The following is a 20,356-nucleotide window of genomic DNA, read 5'->3' as shown; positions in this document are numbered from 1 at the left end:
GCATACTTCATGTGTAAGCCTGACTAGAACCAGAGTCCTGGCACAGTTTGGGATGGATTGCTTGGTGGCAGACACGTTTTGGCAGGTACGATGTTGAACTCAATAACATTCTGCTTAGAATCAGACTGAACTAGATAATCTGTTCTCAAATTGCTTTAACCCCTTCATTCATGAATTTATTTCCCATTCTTTAAAAATTTCTAAGTGATTTAGATCACTTTTTAAAATGTATTGAGATCTTTGGAAATATGCTTTTCGTTTATTGATTCTATAAAGGATTCTCCAGTCAGGACTGGGCCACAAAATTAATAGAAAAAGTTGAATTATTCAGTGCCGACAGTTTGTTTGCTGATGTGAACGTTAAATTTAAGATTTCATCCATTACATCATACGGCAGTGTCAGAGACACGGGCTGCAGGGGGATTCCCGGATAGATTTGTTCTATCTGAAGATCTCAAATGATCTTGGCAGCCCAGGTCTCTAGAGTCACCTTTCTCACTTTTTTTCTGAAAATCTTCACCCTTCCCTCTGCTTGGCCACACTGCCAACCCTCAGGGACCTGGCAAAACAACACTCCTTGGCGAGTCCACTCACTCATGTCATGGACTTTACTTCTGCTGCCTGCCATGCAGAACAGTGAGGCTGTGTGGTAGCTTTTACCGTCTCCACCTTCATTCACCTTTAGGGTTTTGCACATACTGTTTATTGAAATCCCCTTGCGCAGTCTTTATTTATTATATTTAATGTTTTTATTTCTATTAAATTGTCCTCACTGGCCTGCTTTGACCTGCCCATGCCCTTTTATTGCTTTTAGTGTTTTATATGTTGTCTTGTTATGGCCAGAACAATATAGGTTCGCTCTGGGGTGTCCTGCACAAATAACAATAAAAAAAAAGAGATCTAGATTCTGCTTATCTGCAATGTCTGCAGCACACTGAGCAAGGGAAAAAGACATGAAAGAGTGAATGGAAATGGAGCACACATGATGGGTCTTTTGGAATGAGGAGAGGAGTCGTGGTTTTCATTCAGTTGGGATGCGGTTTTTCTTTTTTTAAGCTTTTGTTCAATACATTTTTGTTCAAATTGCAAGTGAATTCAAATTTAACCAACAAAGCCTGGATATCTTTAGAGTCCCACTCTGATCATCTTCCGGTCTACTCACAGTGGTCTTTTAATTCTGATTATGCTGATTTAAGGCAAAATAAAAAAAAAAAAAACTGTGTCATTTTCTGGGACACAGTTTCAGGAGTTTATAGAACTGTTGGGGTGGAGCAACCTCACCCCCCCTTCCCGACCCCCATCTATTTACCTGCTCTCCTGCTTGCTTACAGCCCTTCACACCCCTAACCTAACTTTACTCGAGCAACAAAAATCTGGAGCAATATTGGAGCTACCCAGCCCTACAGTTTTGAGCCAGATACCTTAGAATAGAGCAAAGCAGGGAGCCTGTGGCCCCCCCCAAGCATATTTTCGACGTCTTTAACAGGATCTTTTTAAAATAAAATTTCGTCTCCTTTTTATTTACGACTTGAATAAACAAATACTCAGAAATTGAATTTTAAGCTTAATTTTTATCATAAAAGTCCTCCATCAAGAAAAAAAATGCCAAAACTGCACCTTGCACACCCCTGCACATCCTCATTGTTCATTATTGCTTGAGTGCCCAGAAAGGAGCCTTATAAATAAAATGTATTATTATTATTTATTATTATTATTATTATTATTACTGTTCTTGCCCATTTAGAATTTGCACGACATCTTTATTTTGCAGTTATATTTGTATTTATGTTATGTGTGAATTTTCAGTTTCCTGTATTTATCCTACTCCAATCTTTTATTTTATTTTATTTTATGTAACGTAACCTTTGTATTCGGAGCAGACAGAAAAGTAAGAATTTTATCGTGCAGGGAAACCCGTTTCTTACTGTGCATATGACAATAAACCCTCTGAATCTTGAATCGTGATAAGAAACATGTTAAAAACACCAAAAACACAACTTTCATTGGAGTTGTCACTGAGTAGACCCTAAATTTGCCTTTAGAGCACTTTGATAGGCATCAACTGTGTGAGAAACCTGAGAGTGACTTTCTGCAAATCTCAGGAAATGAACAGGTCAGGGCTAAACTTCCCTTGCATTGCAAGAGTCTGATAAAAGCCATACAGGAAACATGTCACTGCTGCAAAAAGGTGGCTCCAAAGCTGATGACTTCTGAGATTTTAACATGCTGCCTAAGCATTTTGACATGGTTTTGTTTAATAAATAAAGACATGGAGCTCATAGTTTGCAGTTAGTTAACACCCACATTTTTGGATATTGAACAGACACAGAAAAGTATTAAATTAAACAGAAAAAGGGTAAAACAGTCAGACTTTGTACATAGTGGCGTGACATTCTTTTGGGAAAATGTTAGTTATCTACACTTAAATACACATTTACAGTTGATGCATCTCCGTTGGATTATTGTTCACAACTGCCGCTCTCCTCCTGAATTGTGCTGCAGATCATCCACTGCTTGACGTAGTTGGAGTTTTTGTGCTCAAGAAACGAGTCCATCTGCGCTGCTTGGTTGGAGTCTGTGCCTCCGGGGCTGCTGCACTCTCCAAAACCACTGTCAATGGTGTCCAAGTCCACCCGGGGGTAACCGTCCTCCGACTGCTCGTTGGACGCATACGAGTTGAGAGACGCCCTCTCTGGCTCGTGAAACTCTTCCTGCGGCTCAAAGTTCTCTCGCAGTAGCTCGATGACTATTTGGTTCTCTTGTTGTGGAGGTATTTCATTGTGTCTGTCCATCATAGACAGCAGGGATTCCTGGGAACTGTAGCCAGCCCGGTCTATGTTGGGACCTTCAAATGAAGCGAAGCTTTCTCCGTCTTGGTAGCTTGTGAGTGAGCTGCGTGATGTGACTTCGTCGTCATACTCCTCTCCAGAGAGCGTCACAGTGTGGATGGAGATGTGTCCGGTGGAGTGGCCGGTGCCCTGTGAGCTGCCACTCTCTGGGAAAAAAAGCAGGCTGTTGGACGGCTGTGCGATTTGGAGGAAATCTTTCAGCTCACGGTCTTCCCTGGAGCTCCGCCTCTCGTTGTTCCACTTGAGGATGTCGTATTTCTTTGTGCTCGTTTTCTGAGCACCTGCACTGATCTTTAAGTAGTCGTGCTCGCCAAACACGGGCTTCACCCACTCCTACAACAAAAACAGAAGAAAGAGGTTAATTCTGAGTTAACGAGGTTTCAAATTTTACCAGTTCTTTAGCAGTCGAGAGGAAATGGACCCATCCAATGTTTTACTTCCAACACTGAAAAATATCTGATCTGCTGATGTTTGTCTGAAGGAACTTGACATTGGTGCCAACCCAAACGCACAGGCTATCTGAGCCTGATAATAGTTTACCAGTCAGAATCATGGTTCTGATGTGCGTATGCAGCTTTCCAGGGCTGTAAAAATGGAGTTGCAGGATATTAACTTCAAAAATTTCTGAACAGGGTGGAATATTTGTGCTGCTCAGTACTTCCTGCTTCTCTCTTCTCAAATCCACCCTTCTATCAGAAAAGAACAAAAAAATCACATCGAAATAATTTTTTCCTAACTTTTAAGGAGCTAAGTCGTTTGGATAATCAACTTTTTTGAGCTTTTACATGAATTATAATGTTCTTTCCTCCGTATTTTGATCCAGTCATGCATTTCTAGGCACCAGCCCCTCCCAATCCAAGAAAACCAGTAGGTCCTCACATTGACATCATGAAATGGGCGGCACCCACCAGGAAAGAAAGGCGGTGCCTCAGATATCGAGCTGTCTAGCTTCTGGGTAGGAGAATGAGCTGAGAAAATAACTTTTTAGTGTGCCAAAGGTAATATATTATCATATGGATATAGTTTACTCTGAAAGCCTTAGAAAAAGCAGGATATAGACCCTTCAAACTCAGAGTTAGGACTACTTCATCCACTTTCCCTGTAGCGTAGGAGGCGCCTGTACTGCTTTCTCCTGTTTGCTGGTGTTATTGCAGAGCTTACAGGACAAAAGGATAAAAGGGAATGCTTGTTTGACACAGAAGCACAAGCTCCATCACAATCTCCGTGCTCCTTTTAAGGCACGTCTGCTTGTTCCTGATCCTCAATATCTACCACCCTGCCTGTTTTCCAGCTCTCCCCGCACTGCATGGTGCTGATTACCTGGTCCACATGTGTTTATTCAATCAAAGTGTGGATACATCTGATTGGGCTAATCAGAAGCTAGCAGGGTTTGGAGATCTAGAAAAACAGTCAGGGTGGTAGATCTAGAAGACCAGGAATGAGCAGCCCCGCTCTAAGGGGTGCAATCTACCACTATAACTGAACCGACCGGCCCCAGAGTACAGTTTTTCTGTCCTATGGAGTCATTCTGCAATGTGAATAGAATGAACTAAGCACGTCCAAAGTCTGGCCCATGGGCTAAATGTGGCCCAGATTCAAATTTCCACCTGCTCACGGGTTCCTGTCAAAGAACCAATAATATCGGGCTTCCAGGACTTTGTAAAGAAATTACGATTTTTTTAAATTTATTTTTTTATTATGATTGGCTACGTTTTTAGTCGGTTAGTTAGTTAGTGTAACGCTATCGTGGGACACATCTGTGAAACTTTCCAGCGTATTTCTACAATGTTGACCGTAAATAGACTGAACAGATTTGTTTTTGCGATCGAGACCAGTATTTTGCACTTCTAAACCATTAACTATTGCTGTTATTTTCCTGTTTACATTTTAAGTTTGAAGTGAGAATTTAATAATAAATAATTTGGTTTAACATGAACCCAGATTTAATATTGAGAAAAGGTTTTTTTCTTTTCTTCAGACAGACTGTTTCTTTATTTCTGGTCCTTAAATACAAAATTTACAGTAATTTTGATAAAAATGGATGCATTTCTTTTCAGTGTGAGGAAATAAAAAAACATCCCACTGCAATAAAACTTTCATTAAAATGGTTCATTTGCCTTTAATGTCATATGGGTCCAAAGAACGCTATTTGCCCGCACACATTTTCTCCTAAAACAAATCTGACACTCGTTGCAAAACTTTTGACCCCCCATGAATGAACTAATATGAATGAATATTCTTCTTAACAAATGTTTTCTAAGCTACATGCAGACCAACAGAGACCTGTTATAAACAGGGAGCATTTGTTTTTATACTTTGAATGTACTCAAAAGCTCAGTCAAGAGACAGAAACACAATTCAGGTGGGATTCTCAGGTATGATAAACGTTATTATTCATGAAATATATCCCCTCAAAAACCACACATGCTTTCTATCCTGGAAAGAGTTAGTGTTGAATTTGATAATATGGCTTCTGCTTTGAAAGATAGATTTAGTTTTCTTTAATACTATGTTTAAAATCTACTCAAAAGACAAGTAACCAGGCTATGAACTTGGTCTTTTTTTTTTTTTTTACTTTGCTGCATAATTATTGCATGAGAATCCTCTGAATGCATATGAAAGGATTCTCACCCTAAGCAACAGGGACTTTTTCAGTCACCTTAAACCTTACTGCATCGAGATGATGTCCAGATAAAGGCGCCCAAGCCACCACATCCTGACAGTTAGAGCTGAACAAAATCACAAAATCTAGACAGTCAGACGTGAGAAATGACACAAGCAGAAAAAGGAACTTGTCAATGAAAACGTCTGTCTCCGGCTTTCTGAAGTATTTCTCTCTTTTATTCTCCACCGCTTCACGTCTGCTCACAACAAGGACAAGCTAGAGCCTCATATACTGCATAACAGTTTGGTGGCGGGTAAGGAGAGACTGCAGAGTGTTGTAGAGACAGCTCAGAGGATCATTGGACGCCCTCTCCCCACCCTGACTGACATCCACTCCGCACGCTGGCTCAGCAGGGCCCGGAACATCATTAAGCTCTCACTCAGACTTATTTGACCTGTTGCCCTCTGGGAGGCGCTACAGAGGCATCAGTACCTAAACAAACAGACTCAAATATAGCTTCTTTCCTGAGGCAACAACCATGCCCAACTCCAAAATGCACAGATAAAATCGGCCACAGCACATGGCAATGAATATTTTTATACATGTGCATATTTAAATCTGCTATTTAAGTATTTATTCCGTCTAAACTTGTCAACACTTCCCCAACTCCATGCTGTTTTTGCACATCTGATATGTTTATATCTGTACATGTCACCCTGCACATAATTACGGACATTTTTATATTTGCACATTCCATCCATCCATCCATCCATCCATCTTCCTCCGCTTATCCGGGACCGGGTCGCGAGGGCAACAGACTGAGCAGAGATGCCCAGACTTCCCTCACCCCAGCCACTTCCTCCAGCTCCTCTGGGGGGACCCCGAGGCGTTCCCAGGCCAGCCGAGAGACAAAGTCTCTCCAGCGTGTCCTGGGTCTTCCCCGGGGCCTCCGCCCAGTGGGACATGCCCGGAACACCTCTCCAGGGAGGCGTCCAGGGGGCATCCGGACTAGATGCCCGAGCCACCTCAGCTGGCTCCTTTCGATGTGGAGGAGAAGCGGTTCTACTCCGAGCTCCCCGCGGGTGACAGAGCTTCTCCCCCTATCTCTAAGGGAGCGCCCAGCCACCCTGCGGAGGAAGCTCCTTTCAGCCGCTTGTATTCGGGACCTCGTTCTTTCGGTCATGATCCATAGCTCATGACCATAGGTGAGTATTGGAACGAAGATCGACCGGTAAATTGAGAGCTTTGCTTTTCGGCTCAGCTCTCTCTTCACCACAACGGACCGATACAGCGACCGCATAACTACGGACGCCGCTCCGTTCCGCCTGTCAATCTCACGCTCCGGTCTTCCCTCACTCGTGAACAAGACCCCAAGGTATTTAAACTCCTCCACCCGGGGCAAGGACACTCCACCGACCGAGAGATGGCAAACTACCTTTCTCCGGTCAATTCCATATTTTACATATTTGCACACTTCCTAGGTACACTTTGTACATACTGATATTTTTTACATTTCATATTATACTTTAGATTTATTGTTTTTTCTTTTTTTTACACTGATGGTGACTGCTTCAATTTCATTGTCTAGTGACAATAAAGGCATTTCTTATCTTATTGCTTATCTTAAACTAAACTTAAATACTTTTTCTTTTCTTTTTAAAGGATATAAGTTTAAATTATGAATTGAACCTTCATAAAGGCAATGCAGAAAACTTCAAATGCAAATAAAAAAAGTAAACATGCCAGATGAAATTAAATGAAAACAAATCTTTGGCCCTAAATTCAAAGCTGCACCTGTCATTGAGCGACAGTGTTAAAGGTTTTGGGTGTTTGCTGCCCTCTGGTGGCAGATGTATGTAAATGCATGTTTAAGATTTGCAGCACAAACAGGTTTCAATGCAGCCAACAATTGTAATAATAAAATGATATAATAAAGGCAATAAAGACCTTTAAGCACTTGTGGTTTTAGAAACTTAATGTAAATGTCGAAATGATTTCTGATTAAAAAATATTCATATACTTATACCCCCCCCTTAAATTTTTGTGGTTGAGTAAACTTCACCTCTGTGTTAGGATCCAAAAAAGATTCTGCATATTATTTATTGAATGGTTAAAATAGCACACCTGAAAATGAAACTAAAAACAAAGATTAATTTACATGAGGGGAAAAATAAAAGGCAACGGAAGATTATAGTGATATACACACAACTGTCATTTTGTGTTCAAAAACAAAATGATGAAAGTCAGACATGGGGGGGGGGGGTATTTCCACTGGGGTGGAACACGTCTGAGTGTTATACACAGATAGCTGCCCACAGTGTGTGAAGTGGGAGGTTCTTAAAGCCCCTAAGCACTGACTCATTCACATCACAGAGTCCCTTCAGGGTGAAGAGGAGGGAAAGTCCCACAAGCGGGTCCAGATGTGCCAAAAGTCCCCCTTTAGAGCGCCACCTGCGGGGCCACTTTAGAAACTACACATCGACTGATGGTGTCCCTCACCTTGAAGTTCCCTTGGTGCTTTTGATGGAGAGGCTTGAAGAATTCGTCCGGGCTCGGGACGAACGAAATCATCTTGAGTTTCTTCAGCCAACACCTAGAAGGACAAAAAAAACAAAACAAAAAAAACCATGGTGATGAACGCTGTCAGACCGTTACAGCTGTGTGACCTTTGAGTCAAAGTCAAATCGCTGCATATGACAATTAAAAAATCCCACAGTTGACCTTTCAGAACAAAATGCATAATCAAGGCATTAAAAAATATATTTACCGCTGTTAACTGGATCAGAACTGCCTGTTATCTTTTGGACTCATGACTTCTATAACTCAGCTGCTATGAGTATGAAAGCATAATATATTTATATTTGTTTTCACTAATTACACACATGAACTACAATGGATTACCTGCACCTTAGAATTTAAAAGCGTTTATATGAATATAAAAATAATCCAAATGTTGTTCAGTTGCTTTCTTACTTTCATTTTTTTCACGCTCCAGCACAACTGTAGCTGTGGTTTAGGTCAGAGAGCGTTGTTGAGCCATCTGTTTGCCTTTCACCCAGAGAGTCAAGGCTGCTCGTTTCCTGTACAAAACCTGAACTTAGAAGCTTTTTTTTTTTTTTGGACCAAGTCAGTGGGTTTTCTGAAAAACACCCCCTGCCTCCTTTCTCTGTTGCTTTCTTTTATGCACGGCTTGATTCAGAAGCGATAGGAAAGATTTAGGAGATTTTTTTGCATTTGCAGATTTTGAATTTCTTCAAACGTGTGCGGGTGTCACAAACCTCGACTTGAGGAGAACAGGTGTGGAGTCCCTCAAAGGATTAACCTTTTCTTGATAAGGTTTTTAATTAAAAAAACGACTCCATTTACAGGAACGTCCACAGACTTTTTGGAGTTTGGGTACTCCAATCAGGAACTCCATCAGAAAGAGAATAACAGGCTGGGTGGAAGTCTGTATATTATTATTATTATTATCCAAGACATGGGATTCTCCTGTAATAAGTACATTTTGCACGGGATTCATTCTACCGGTAATCAGTTGGCTAATCCAAAAATTAATGAATCCAAATTGATTCAAAGATTTATGCTGTAACCTTTGTAGATGGATGGATAGGACGGATGCGTCACAGTTGGAGGAGAGTGCACCTCCCACCACACTAGTAAACTGTAGGCCTGCTGTGACCGGATGTGAGGGTACATGATCACGTAAGCAGCTGTCCTTTATCTCTGACACACATCTGCACCGCAGGCGCGAGCAGTCATCCTGGAACATGGCGGCCGTGAGCGGAGACACGGCCGATACCGAGACTGTCAGGGCGAGCTGCACTGCACAAATGCACAGACGTCTCCATGAGGCTTTTCATCTTCATCAATCCTTTTCTTGATTCCTTTTTTCCCCTTTAATTTATAATGCGGGAACTCAATTTGTACACAAAGTCCTATTAAAGGCCGATGAGCTCTACATTAACATTATCACAAACACCAGAATGAAATACCGGTGTAATGTATTTGGAATCCAAACTTTGACTTGTCTTTCAGTAACAGTGAGATTATCATTGAAAAATGGCTCAATTTCCTAGGAACTTCTGTTGCTAAATTATTTAAGCTAAAAATGCTTTCAACTTTCGTTAAGATAAAGACGATCAAACCTTTATTTTAGCTTTTACTTCTGGTAATTATTTAATAAAACTGAGCATTATATCAGCCTGGTGGAAAAGGGGAATTTTTGTGTGGAAAGTCCCAACAATGAGCCTTTAATATAGAAAGACACGAAGAGCAACGCAATAAATATTAAAACCAAAAAAGTATTGGTGAAAATGTTCCTATTTTATGGACAAGTATGTTGTAAAATATGGCCTGGATTTCATTGATTTATTTGGTTATGCAGCCACATTATTGTGGGTACTCCGCCCCAACTGGTGAACTGCAGAAATGACAAGAATCTAATCCTGTTTTAAAAATGGAGCCACTTAAACGATGAACCCAGGAATTGTAGCTGCAAAAAATATAAATTCAGTTCGACTCTGTGAGCAAAATGAAACGCTGAATTCTATGCTTGCTGAGCTGAAATTCCTGGTGTCCGGCAGCGGACATCTACACAACACTAAAGGTTTTTAAACAGCTTTCTCCTTACTCCTATTTTACAAAGGAAGCTAACATGTTGTCATGCATTGATCTGGTGACAGAAACATTATTGTGCAGCCCAGCCCTTAAAAAAAAGTTACATTTATTTTGGATAGTTTTGGATTCTATCCTCCCTGTGGGAGCACAGCCGCCACATGGTCAACAGGAGCCAAAGGCTTCAGAATTCATTCAATCCACTTGTCAGTTATGTTCAAAAGTTTGCAGTTAACTCTGATGGGGATTGAACAGAATCAGCTTGCTGGTGAAGTGCTGCAGAGCTGCACCAGTCTTTGCATTTAATGGGTGCAGTCCACGGATTCCCCCTCCCATCACCAGCAGAGGCAGAAGGCGTTTGGTGAAACCAAAGTGTGTTATTTTGTCTTTCATTATTTCATCATGTTTTTTATGACTTCCAGCAGCCTAACAGGAATGTAGCTTTATTTTTCTTATTTTGTTCAACTCTCTGTAATGTTACCAGCCAATATGGTGTCAGCAGCCTGCGATTAACACACTCAATACACAGAGAGACGCTATTTAATGGCTTTTTTCTGTTTGTTTCAGTATCATTTTCTTGGACATAGTTTCTGCAGAGCGGCAGTAGTTCATCAGACATTGGCCTCTGAGTTGTGGCCAGGACCCCAAGCCTGCGCTGATATCCCATCATCCCATCGTTAACGCTCTCTGCTGCTAGCTTACAGCCCCTCACAACCCCAACCTAACATTAGCGGTGCAACAAAAATGGCAGCAATATGGTAGCTTTCCAGCCGTTCAGTTTAGATCCAGATTCCAGCTCAGAAGATGGAAACAAAGGCGTTCATGGATCTATTCGTCAGAATGGAGCTGAGCGGGGAGCTTGCAGCCCGTCCAGTGTATTTTGTATGTAAAAACGTCATGTTTTTTTTAACGGCATCTTGAAAGCATTTTGCTCCCGATTCACAACAATTTGGATAAAAAACTACTCGGAAATGAATTTTTAAAGGTAATTTTCTTTTTATATGTCCACCATCGTGAGAAAAATGCTACGAGAAAATCTTAAAAACACTAAAAACAAAAGTTTTATTGGAGTGGGTCTTCAAAACTTCCACAGTGTAATGACAAGTAAATAACGAGGAGCTAAGGTTCCCTCCTGCAGCTTTTACATTATTTGTATTTTTTGTTTTGTCAGCTTATAGTGTCAAAATCTTTTGCCCAAAGAAAACATTTTTTAGTTCTGTAATATGGTAAGAAAAAAATAGCTCAGTAATGCTTCACTCCACACCTCTCGGCTCCTCTTAATGAAATGCTGTCAAGCAATGTGTTCTAAAAGACAGAAAATTAATCAAATGAAGGCTCAACAAGCACTCTTGTATGAAAAGATGTTGTTTTATCTATAGCATCCTTTGGCAGATCGATAAAGATTTAGATGATGCATGAAAACACGCTGGTATCGGAAAAAAAGCACTGGAGCTCCAAAGGCCGCAGCCTTCAACCCAAATCTAAAACTTTCTTTTTGTCTCCTGTCTTTGTCCTTGTTAGTCTGTTGTCTAATGTTGAATATATGCCTAAAGATTCATGCTATGTTTGTTTAAGTAGTTGATAGGCTTTGTTATGTTTTAGATTTTTGTTTCTACCAAGTACCTGAAATAAAAAAAGACATGGTTCAACTAAAATTAAACCATCTTCGAGCCCGGTCGTATATCTCCATCCGAATCTGAAGCTGTAAACATTTGTGGCCTCCTTTGCTCCTCTGCTGCTTCCACCATTCAGTGTTTCTAGAAGCTGTGCATTGAACCGAAACCAGAATGTGATCTCCGTTTTCTCTGTCATCACTCAGGAGCCTCATGCTGGGTTTTCATGGCCTGATGCTTTAAAGACGCCTTTCCTTCTCTGCTTTCTAAAGCTCTGTGACGTGTTGCATGACTTCCTATTGTCCCAGCCAGTTCAGTGCAGCAGCGTGCTGCACTTACGGCACTGCAGCGGTTTTTCGGTATGTGGGAGGTGATGCCAGGAAAGTCAATCAGTTACTGGAAGAGAGCGTGCTGCTGACCTTCAAGACTTCATTAATTCGAGTTCTGTTTGCCATTGCTCGGTTTTATACAAAAGCAAAGTAATAAACATTTGTAAATATTTGTAATCTTGGTTAAAAGTGAAGTGCAGAGGCTGAAGGTTGGTCAGAATCATACTCACGGTTTCTGTAAATATCCCAGAATCAGGAGGCAGAAGAAGAGAACAACAGGAACTGACAAGTACAACCAAAATATGTCTTTTCCTGGAAAGAAAAAAAAAACGAGATATAATAAGTAAACTTTGCTCTCCACGTTCTGAACGACATAAAAACCAGACGCAGAAGTTTTCTACCTTCATCTTCTCCAGGCGTTCTCCATTCTGTCCCTGAGCTCCACTCACTCCACGGGCCTAACAAGATCTCATCGGGCCGAAGTTTGGCCTGAACATCCACAACGTAGCTGACCTTTGGTTGGAGTTTATTCACCATGAGGGACAAGTTTTCTTCTTCAACTTGGAGCTCATAAACTGGAACCTGCGTGCATTAAAACAAACGGCAGGTTTATTCACTCTGACAGAAGCTGATGTTTCTGGTTTGACTTGTGATGAATCATTTTAGGCGTTACCATGAGGTTTGCAGCTTCTCTTATCCGCAGCCTGTATGTGAGGGGCTGCTCCTCCCTGGTGCTCCAGGAGATGTTGTAGAAGTCGTTGACTTTTGTCACTTTGACGTCAAACGGAGGCTCAGGTTTCACTGTGATGGCAGAACATGGCAGATGTGATTATGGAATTGAAAGCTACAAGTGGTTTTATATTTAGCTTTTGGTTGCTCTGGAGATCAACACAGGTGTGTGGAGGTTTGCTGTGAAACAAGGTGTTAGTGGAAGCTGGCTATAGACTGCTTTTGTTCCTCTTGCAGCTAAAATGTCAAACCAAAAACCTGTATTTTAAGCGACTGCTGTGAACTTACATGAATCCATCAATTCAGGGGAAAAGGGAAAGAAACAAAAATGTCAATCTGAGGCGATAATCTGCTGAACTTACCCACATCAGACAGAGAAAAGCTGTCTGACTCTGTGGCGTTCTCCATCAGCTCGTGCCGTCGCACTGATGTAGTACAGATAGTTTCAATAGAAGCTACTCTTTGTAGAGACTTGGTAATTGTGCACCAGGACTGGCTGGAATTGATGACACAGCTGCCGCTGGCTTCAGCATCTTCGGCCCTGGAACACACAAATCCTTCATGAGTGTCTTCATCAGACAAACGTCTCCGTTTGATGAACACATCTATGGTCAAGTGAAGCATTAAGCATCATTCAGTTTCCTCCGAACTCCTCCAACTGCAAACTATTCAATGCTTTCAGAGATTTCAAACCTTGTTTTTCATCGTTCTCAATATTTTATCAGGTTTAAACTTCTCTTTGCTCGACATCTTTCCAAGCTTGTCTTAAAATCGGCGCAGTGGAGATGTGTTTGTCTCATTAAGAGCAAGAAAGAATCCAGAAATAAGGATTTTTTTATATTAAAATCATCTTCTATTGTCAAACTTTTGCCAATAGAAGAACTTGATTTAAGACTCAAAAAATCTCATATATTACTATGATTTTTGGTTCAATTTTAAGGATGTGTTTTTTAAAAGTTAAATAAAGTTAGACTGGCATTCCTTGTTATTATTTTGGAAGCATAAATGTGAATATTTGTTCTAAGAATTAGTGCTCGTTTGAGATTTCATGAGGATTTATGAAGAACTTGTACTGAGATTCTCATTTTGTTCATATTTTGTTCTAAAATGAAGCGTTTCCACTTATTACTCTTGTTTTGCCTCCGTCATCAAATTGAGCAACAATAAAAGCTAAAAAAAATATAAAGCATTAGCTTAAAAAGTACTTATCAGTGTTGGGAATCTTACTTTAAAAAATAATTTGTTATAGTTACTAGTTACATTTCCCAAAAAATAATTGAGTTAGTTAATCTTTTACTGCATCTTAAAAGAAATTACTCAGCAAAGTAACTATTTCGGTTACTTTTGGCTGTTAAAATACGTCAATAAATGTAATGTTTTTTCCTAGCTGTCAGCAAACGTATCAAAAATATAAATATAAATGATATTAACTTTACATGAGGAGGAAAACTTACTCCGCATAGAAATAAAAGTAAAGGTTTCAGATGACGCCTTTAGCTTCATAGTTGATGTGCATTACGCACGTAATTCAGCAGGGAGGGGAAAGTCCGGCTCTCTAATCAAACAGTGATCAGACGGAGCACGGTTTCCACAACATACTTTATGTGCTCAGTTCTGTGAGTTACCGGGCTGAAAGATCAACATCAATGAACCGATGTGTTCAGACTAAATAATGGTGTTGAAGCAAAAGTAATTAGTTAGATTACTCTGTTACTTAACGCGTAACGCCATTGGTAACGCAGTTATACTTATAGTCCCAACACTCCTTATTTGGAGCTTATTGCTTTATTTTCGGTTTAGCAAGAAAAAATAGTTTTGCAATGACAAAACATTTCTTAGTGACTAGAATTTTTTACTCAAAATTCTTGGTAAGACCATTTTTATTACCTTATTGGCAGATATTTTGGCTTATTTAAAGAAAATCTGCCAATGGGGTAAGAAATTTTGACTTATTTCTAAGGGAACTATTTACTAAAACTTAACAGTTATATGTCAGTTTATTTAATCAGTGTTTTCTAGTTTAAAATGAAAAACAAAGTTGCTTCATCTCCATAAATAAAATTGTGAAATTGCATTATAAATATCTGTATTTTCATCACAACCTTGTTTTTGGAAAAATCTTCCCAATCGGTTTACGTGATGAGACTGAAGACGTGACGGATGTTTTTAGAAGGTAAATTCCCAAATAAAACAGGAGTAAATGAAGTCGCTTATAGGGGAATAAATGTGTTCAATCTGGAAGTGAAAATGATAAAAGGTGTAAAAAAGAAACAAACTGATGTGGGGTGACTTTAAGACAAAACAAACAATGTTTTTTTTTTGCCACAAAGGAACAAACAAAGATTTATGGCAGCTGCTGTTTAGTTAAAAAGGATTTCAGGGAGATCATAACGGTTCAACTAGATTATATTCCAGTTCTGTCTGATATCGCTGTCATTCTTTATGCTTCATCAAAAGTGCAGCTACCTGCAGACGACGGTCAGGGTGACGGGATGTTCCGGCACCGATGCCGAGCAGGAGCAGTTCAGAGTCCTAACGTAGTCCGTGGAGCAGGTGACATCACACGCAGATGCTGCAGATTAGAAGAGTGTGGTCAACTCCAAACGGTTGCAACGTTTGTGGCGCATCAGATTTTGAGGAAGAAGGTCAGGGCGGTGGCACCAAGATTAACGGATCACTGATCAGTTCGGTAAATGCAGCAGATTAGATTATAGATTGAGTTCAGATAATTTACCGAGATTCGCAGGAAGAGAGAAGACCCACAGCGCCAGAAGGAGGAAGGGTTTGAGAGCCATGCAGGCACTGGGAGACACACACAAGAGCTGGATCAATCTTCAGGGACAAACCCAGTATCATACAGCGAAGGAAAACAAAACTACAAACAGTAAAATAGCTGTAATGTGTCGTTTTGATTGAAACAGATGTGTGGTTTAAAAAGTGTGGACTTTATCCTTTTCACTGAAAATAACCGTTTCCTAAAGAATTTGATGAGCATTTTCACAAAATGACAATGATGAAATGATTCTCTAACAGCAGAAAAAGTTTTAAAATGATCCCTATTGCTCTCAAAGTCTTAATAAAGGGCCATACCTTTTCTAAAGGAGCTTCTTCGCCCGGCAGAGTCCTACTGAGCGGCTGGTGGACTGACGTGTGAACTAAGTAGAGGAATTTGTTGGTGCTGACACGTCACTGTCAGAATCGTGACTCAGGATGTGGTTTTCAGAGCGGCATACTGCGGCACCTTCCAACCACATCCACATCACTGCTTTAAGAACGCAGCAGCCAAGCCAACAGTGAAAAAAAGTCAACAGGAAACTGTAATTAGTGTGCAAAATAATTCATTCATCATGGTCGTCTCACCTACCGCCACCTAAAACGAGTGAAAGAAATATCTCAAAATGATATTTTCAGATATTTTTCTGAAAAACCAAGACATCCCTTCTCGATCATTTGTGCATTTAAGTGTATAATTTTCATTTTTTTCTTTTGAAAAAATTATTTCAAAATACATTTTGCATTTTCTTGACTTGTATTTGTGTATTTGTCTGCTTTTCCCTTCAAAAACCCAGACAATGTACGCATAAAGTAACAAAACAATATTTCTGCATTCACATTAAAATATAACTTTGAAAAGACACTAACAGTTTATAAATACTTTACCTGGAATGTGCTTAAAATGCTGCTGCATTGGATTGGTCCATAAAACATTATTTTGCAGGTTATAAATCACAATTTTTTTTCAATATATATATATATATATAAATATATATTTTTTTACATTTTAAAGCAAAATTACCAAATAATTTTTTTTCTTTTTTAACTTGTCCTGTCCAACAGCTGGGCAAACAGATGGGAGCTGAAGGCCTCTTGTGTTGGACATATTTTATTTTAACAACAGGGGTTATGAATTTTCTGACAAACCAGAGGTATGTCTGAATAAACCCCTTTTGGAATCGAGGCCAGACTCTATTCATTGGAATCATATTTGAAAGTCTTTTGTGTTGGACCGGACGGAAAAGAAAGCGGGGAAGAAGAGAGAGGGATGTTAGAGAGGGGGGTGATTATAGGGTCGGGTGGGGGGGGGGGGGGGGGGGGGGGTAAAACCTTGAAGTGGCATGAAGCAACAAGTTGCTGGATGTTTATCATTATGGTCAGGTTCAGATGTAATACATATCTAGAAGGGCGGGGCCTGTCCACACACACACTCAAATGTTATAAACACACCTGTTGGCTCCAAAAATGTTCACATGTCGACATGTACACAATACAAACACTGTTCACACACGCATATTTATGCATTCAGTAGTGTGAAATATTTCATTCAGTCACGCAAAATATTTGTGCAAAGGCGAGCTAACACCTTTGTTCAGGTGAGTGTTTATGTTCTTCTAACATGGATGATGGAATGTAAAAAAAAAAAGGAGGGAGAGTGCCCAGCCATCCCCACACCAAGACCCTCGCCGCAGCAGTAGCGGCAGCCAGAACACCCCAACACGGCAGTAGGCAGAGAACAACCGCCCCCCCGGGTGATCACATCCGCCACCCAGCCCAGGGCCAGCAGGACCGCTGCGGGGCCCCCAGAGCCAGAGAGCAGGGAGGAATGGTGGGGGTCATAGAGTGCAGCTCCACCTCAACCAGGAAAGCAGCCCCCCCGACGTGCCAGGAGGGCCCAACGCAGGGCCCCCCCCCAGAAGAGTGCCCACAGCCCCACACGAGCACCTTATCACCACCCAGGAGTTCTGGGGATCCCCCCGCCCCAACCCCAGGTCTGAGCCAGGACCCCCCAAGGGAGACCCGCCCCACGCTCCAGGCAGCCACCAACCCAGCCCACGGTTAGTCCAGGAAGGATCAAGGCAGGGGCCATATGTCCCCACCCAGGAGGAGGGCACCCAGGAGAAGAGGGGGTCCACAAGAGGTGTTGTAAACATGGTCCGACCAGGCTCGGCCACAGTTGGAAATATGGCGAGGCCCAGCACTCAGGGGCAAGGACCAGAACCCACACCACAGGGACACGGACACCTGCGGCTCAGGTGTGATGTAATCCCCGGCTCCTGGTCTTGCCAGAAAGCTCGGGGATCCTTCTCCCTGTGTGGAGAGAGGGCCGCCGGGCCCAGGAAGCCAGCACCCATGGAACACGGCCGCCGTTGCCAAGGGCCTGGTACCCCCTGCCCGGGATGCGGTAGGGGACAGATGGTCCTAGGTCCCACCATCCTTGTGAAATGCATGTGTGTGTATTTGTGAGCGCGTGTGTGTGCATGTCTGTGTGTTTATGTTTGAATGAATATTTTGAGTAGTGAATGGTGTTTGTACAAAGGGGGTGCAGTTAAAATTGGTGGGTAGAGCGCTAAAGGACATCTACTGCTTGCTGGCAGTGATGTCCAAGCACCCCCCCTACCAAGGGCCATACATGTCTAAGGTGAAAATAAAACCGAGAGGGGGGTGCCCATTCCATACGGCAACCATGGGAGGGAGACCACTGCCAAGTAGCTCCTCCCCCCAATCACCCTAATAAGAGATTATATGAGGAAGGGGGTAAGTTGGGGACAGTTGGTAGACTGGTGCCAGGGGTCCCATCCCCTAAGGCGCCGACTCCCCAGGCCCTGTCACCACCCACCCCACACAGAGAGAGAGGAGCCAGAAAGTGCCGCCCCCCCGGAGCAAGCCCAGGCCCCCACCCCCAGGTGCCACCATGGGAGAGTTCTGGTCAGGCCTCAACGGGACCGAGGCAGCCAACCAGGCAGGGCGACCGCCGATTGCCTCAGCGGAGATCCCGACCCGACAAACCTCCAAGGTCCCGTACTGATAGTGGGCCCTCCCCTTCCCCCAGGCAGCCCCCCACAGGACAGGGCCAACAGAGAGACTGAATTCTTTCAAAGTTACGCAGTTTTGCAATGCAAAGAGTTATGTTTGAAATGGATCAGCTGCAAATTTGGACTTTTTGTCAGTTTGAAGGTGTTTAGACACATTTCTGACCAGAAGCTTTCATCTCTGCTGATGCTCAAATCAGCATCCCGATTTTGTTTTCGGAAGTGAAATATTATTATCTAAATTGCATAAGAGTTTGTATATTTTAGAGAGAGTTTTATTCATTGAAAAATTAATTGGAGAGGTAACTACTTTTGGTGGCTTTAAATCGTTGTCTCTGTATTGAAACTTTTTAGTAATAATAGATTTAAGCCGCTGATAATTCAAGAAGTTTGTCTTGTAGTTCCTGGGGTGTTATGAATCTTCTATCAATAATTAAATGCTCTAGTAGTGAAACCCCCCCCAGCTTGCCAAGCTGAGAAGTGCATCATTTTTTTGTTTATGAGGACGTCTGGGTTGTTCCAGATGGATGTCATTCTGCACGGTTGAATTGATGATTTTGATATTTTGAGGTATTGCCACCAGGCTGTTAAAGTGGCGTTTATATTACGGTAATACTTTGAAAACAATCCTGTTTTTGAACTGTTTGGCTAATAAATGGTAGATCTGACAGGTTGATCTTCCCACATAACGCCTGTTACAAGTCAAGCCATGAGTTGTTTTCTGGACTTTCTTTTAACCATTTTAAGACGTATTGTAATCTATTTGCAAGAAAGTACCTGTGGAAGTTAGGTAATTCTAAGCCTCCACAGCTTCTTGCAGATTTTAAAGTTTTTAGACTAAAAAAAATTATCAAAACAATTAATGCCTATAGACCAGAAAAACACAAGATTTTCTCTTTTTGCATAATTTTTTGCTCTTACACAGTTTGTCAACTTAACCTAAGTTGCAAGACAACATGCATTTACATACTGATAATTTAGGTTTATTACAACATAATGATCTGTCTTTGCATGGCATGACTTGTGTATTACTCAATCGCATGACAGTAAAAAGACCACGTCATAAAATATGTGTAGCTTTAAGAAGAAAAATAAGGAAGTTTACAGAGAATCACACTACGTGTCATTTTGTGGAAATGCAGTGGAGGAAGAATCTGGGTTCTAGCGTTTTCTTCTAGCAAACAGCATGTGCTGCAGCCAGTGACTGGGCCTCTCCCACATCTCGAAGCACTCACACTATAGACAACGGAAGCTACATTTACACCGCTAGCGTTGGTCTTCAAATGTTTGAAATTTGGCCCCCAAAAAATTAAGTTGCGTTAAGCAATCGGGAAACTCCGCTTTGGCCCGTGAAGTGTTAGTAACCTGACCAGCAAAACCAGCACAAAAAATTACAGTGACTCGCTACTCTGCAATGCCACAACACTGTACAGTATATGAGATGTAGTTGGTGCTTCCATGATGTAGCGATGAGGCTAAAAATGATTGATGGTAACTCCTCCCACATATGGCAAGAGCGGCGGGTTTATGAGCACATTTTTTTGGATTTGACGTGCAAATCGGTGTGAACGATAGAATCAGATTTCTACAGTCACATTACCAGCTCTTCACTCTGCTTTACAACTGGATTTCTTTAGATGTTACCCTAATTGTTTGACGAAATAAAGGTCAACGCCGTGAACGGTTTGCACTTCTACAGGACTTTACTACCTTCCTATAAGGCCTAAAGGGCTTTTCAGTAACAGTCCTATTAACCGATGAATACAATGATGGCGCCAACCTATAACCACCAGCAACAGTGGAGTTCACT

General features: G+C 41.5%; 1 protein-coding gene across 1 annotated transcript; it reads right to left on the bottom strand.

Annotated features, from left to right (window-relative positions):
* Positions 1-1,954: 1,954 nt before the first annotated feature.
* LOC101165176 (interleukin-21 receptor) lies at positions 1,955-15,936 on the bottom strand. Its single transcript, XM_004078513.4, has 9 exons — positions 15,830-15,936; positions 15,474-15,541; positions 15,206-15,311; positions 13,102-13,280; positions 12,684-12,811; positions 12,412-12,592; positions 12,241-12,322; positions 7,954-8,047; positions 1,955-3,182 (listed from the first exon to the last, which is right to left on the bottom strand). The coding sequence occupies exons 2-9, from the start codon at positions 15,532-15,534 to the stop codon at positions 2,460-2,462; spliced, it is 1,554 nt and encodes a 517-aa protein (XP_004078561.1). The 5' UTR covers positions 15,535-15,541; positions 15,830-15,936; the 3' UTR covers positions 1,955-2,459.
* Positions 15,937-20,356: the final 4,420 nt, after the last annotated feature.

The sequence above is a fragment of the Oryzias latipes genome, chromosome 16 (genome assembly GCF_002234675.1).
Source record: "Oryzias latipes chromosome 16, ASM223467v1".
NCBI lineage: Eukaryota > Metazoa > Chordata > Actinopteri > Beloniformes > Adrianichthyidae > Oryzias > Oryzias latipes.
The sequence above is the reverse complement of the archived record's forward strand: the minus strand, read 5'-3'. Positions and strand labels throughout refer to the sequence as shown.

Coding starts and splice junctions, on each gene's coding strand:
- LOC101165176 (XM_004078513.4), bottom strand. CDS start 15,534: ATGGCTCTCAAACCCTTCCTCCTTCTGGCGCTGTGGGTCTTCTCTCTT. Junction 13,281..15,205: donor ACCCTGACCGTCGTCTGCAG/GTAGCTGCACTT, acceptor TGTGTGTTCCAG/GGCCGAAGATGCTGAAGCCA. Junction 8,048..12,240: donor CTGGGATATTTACAGAAACC/GTGAGTATGATT, acceptor TTGTCCTTCTAG/GTGTTGGCTGAAGAAACTCA.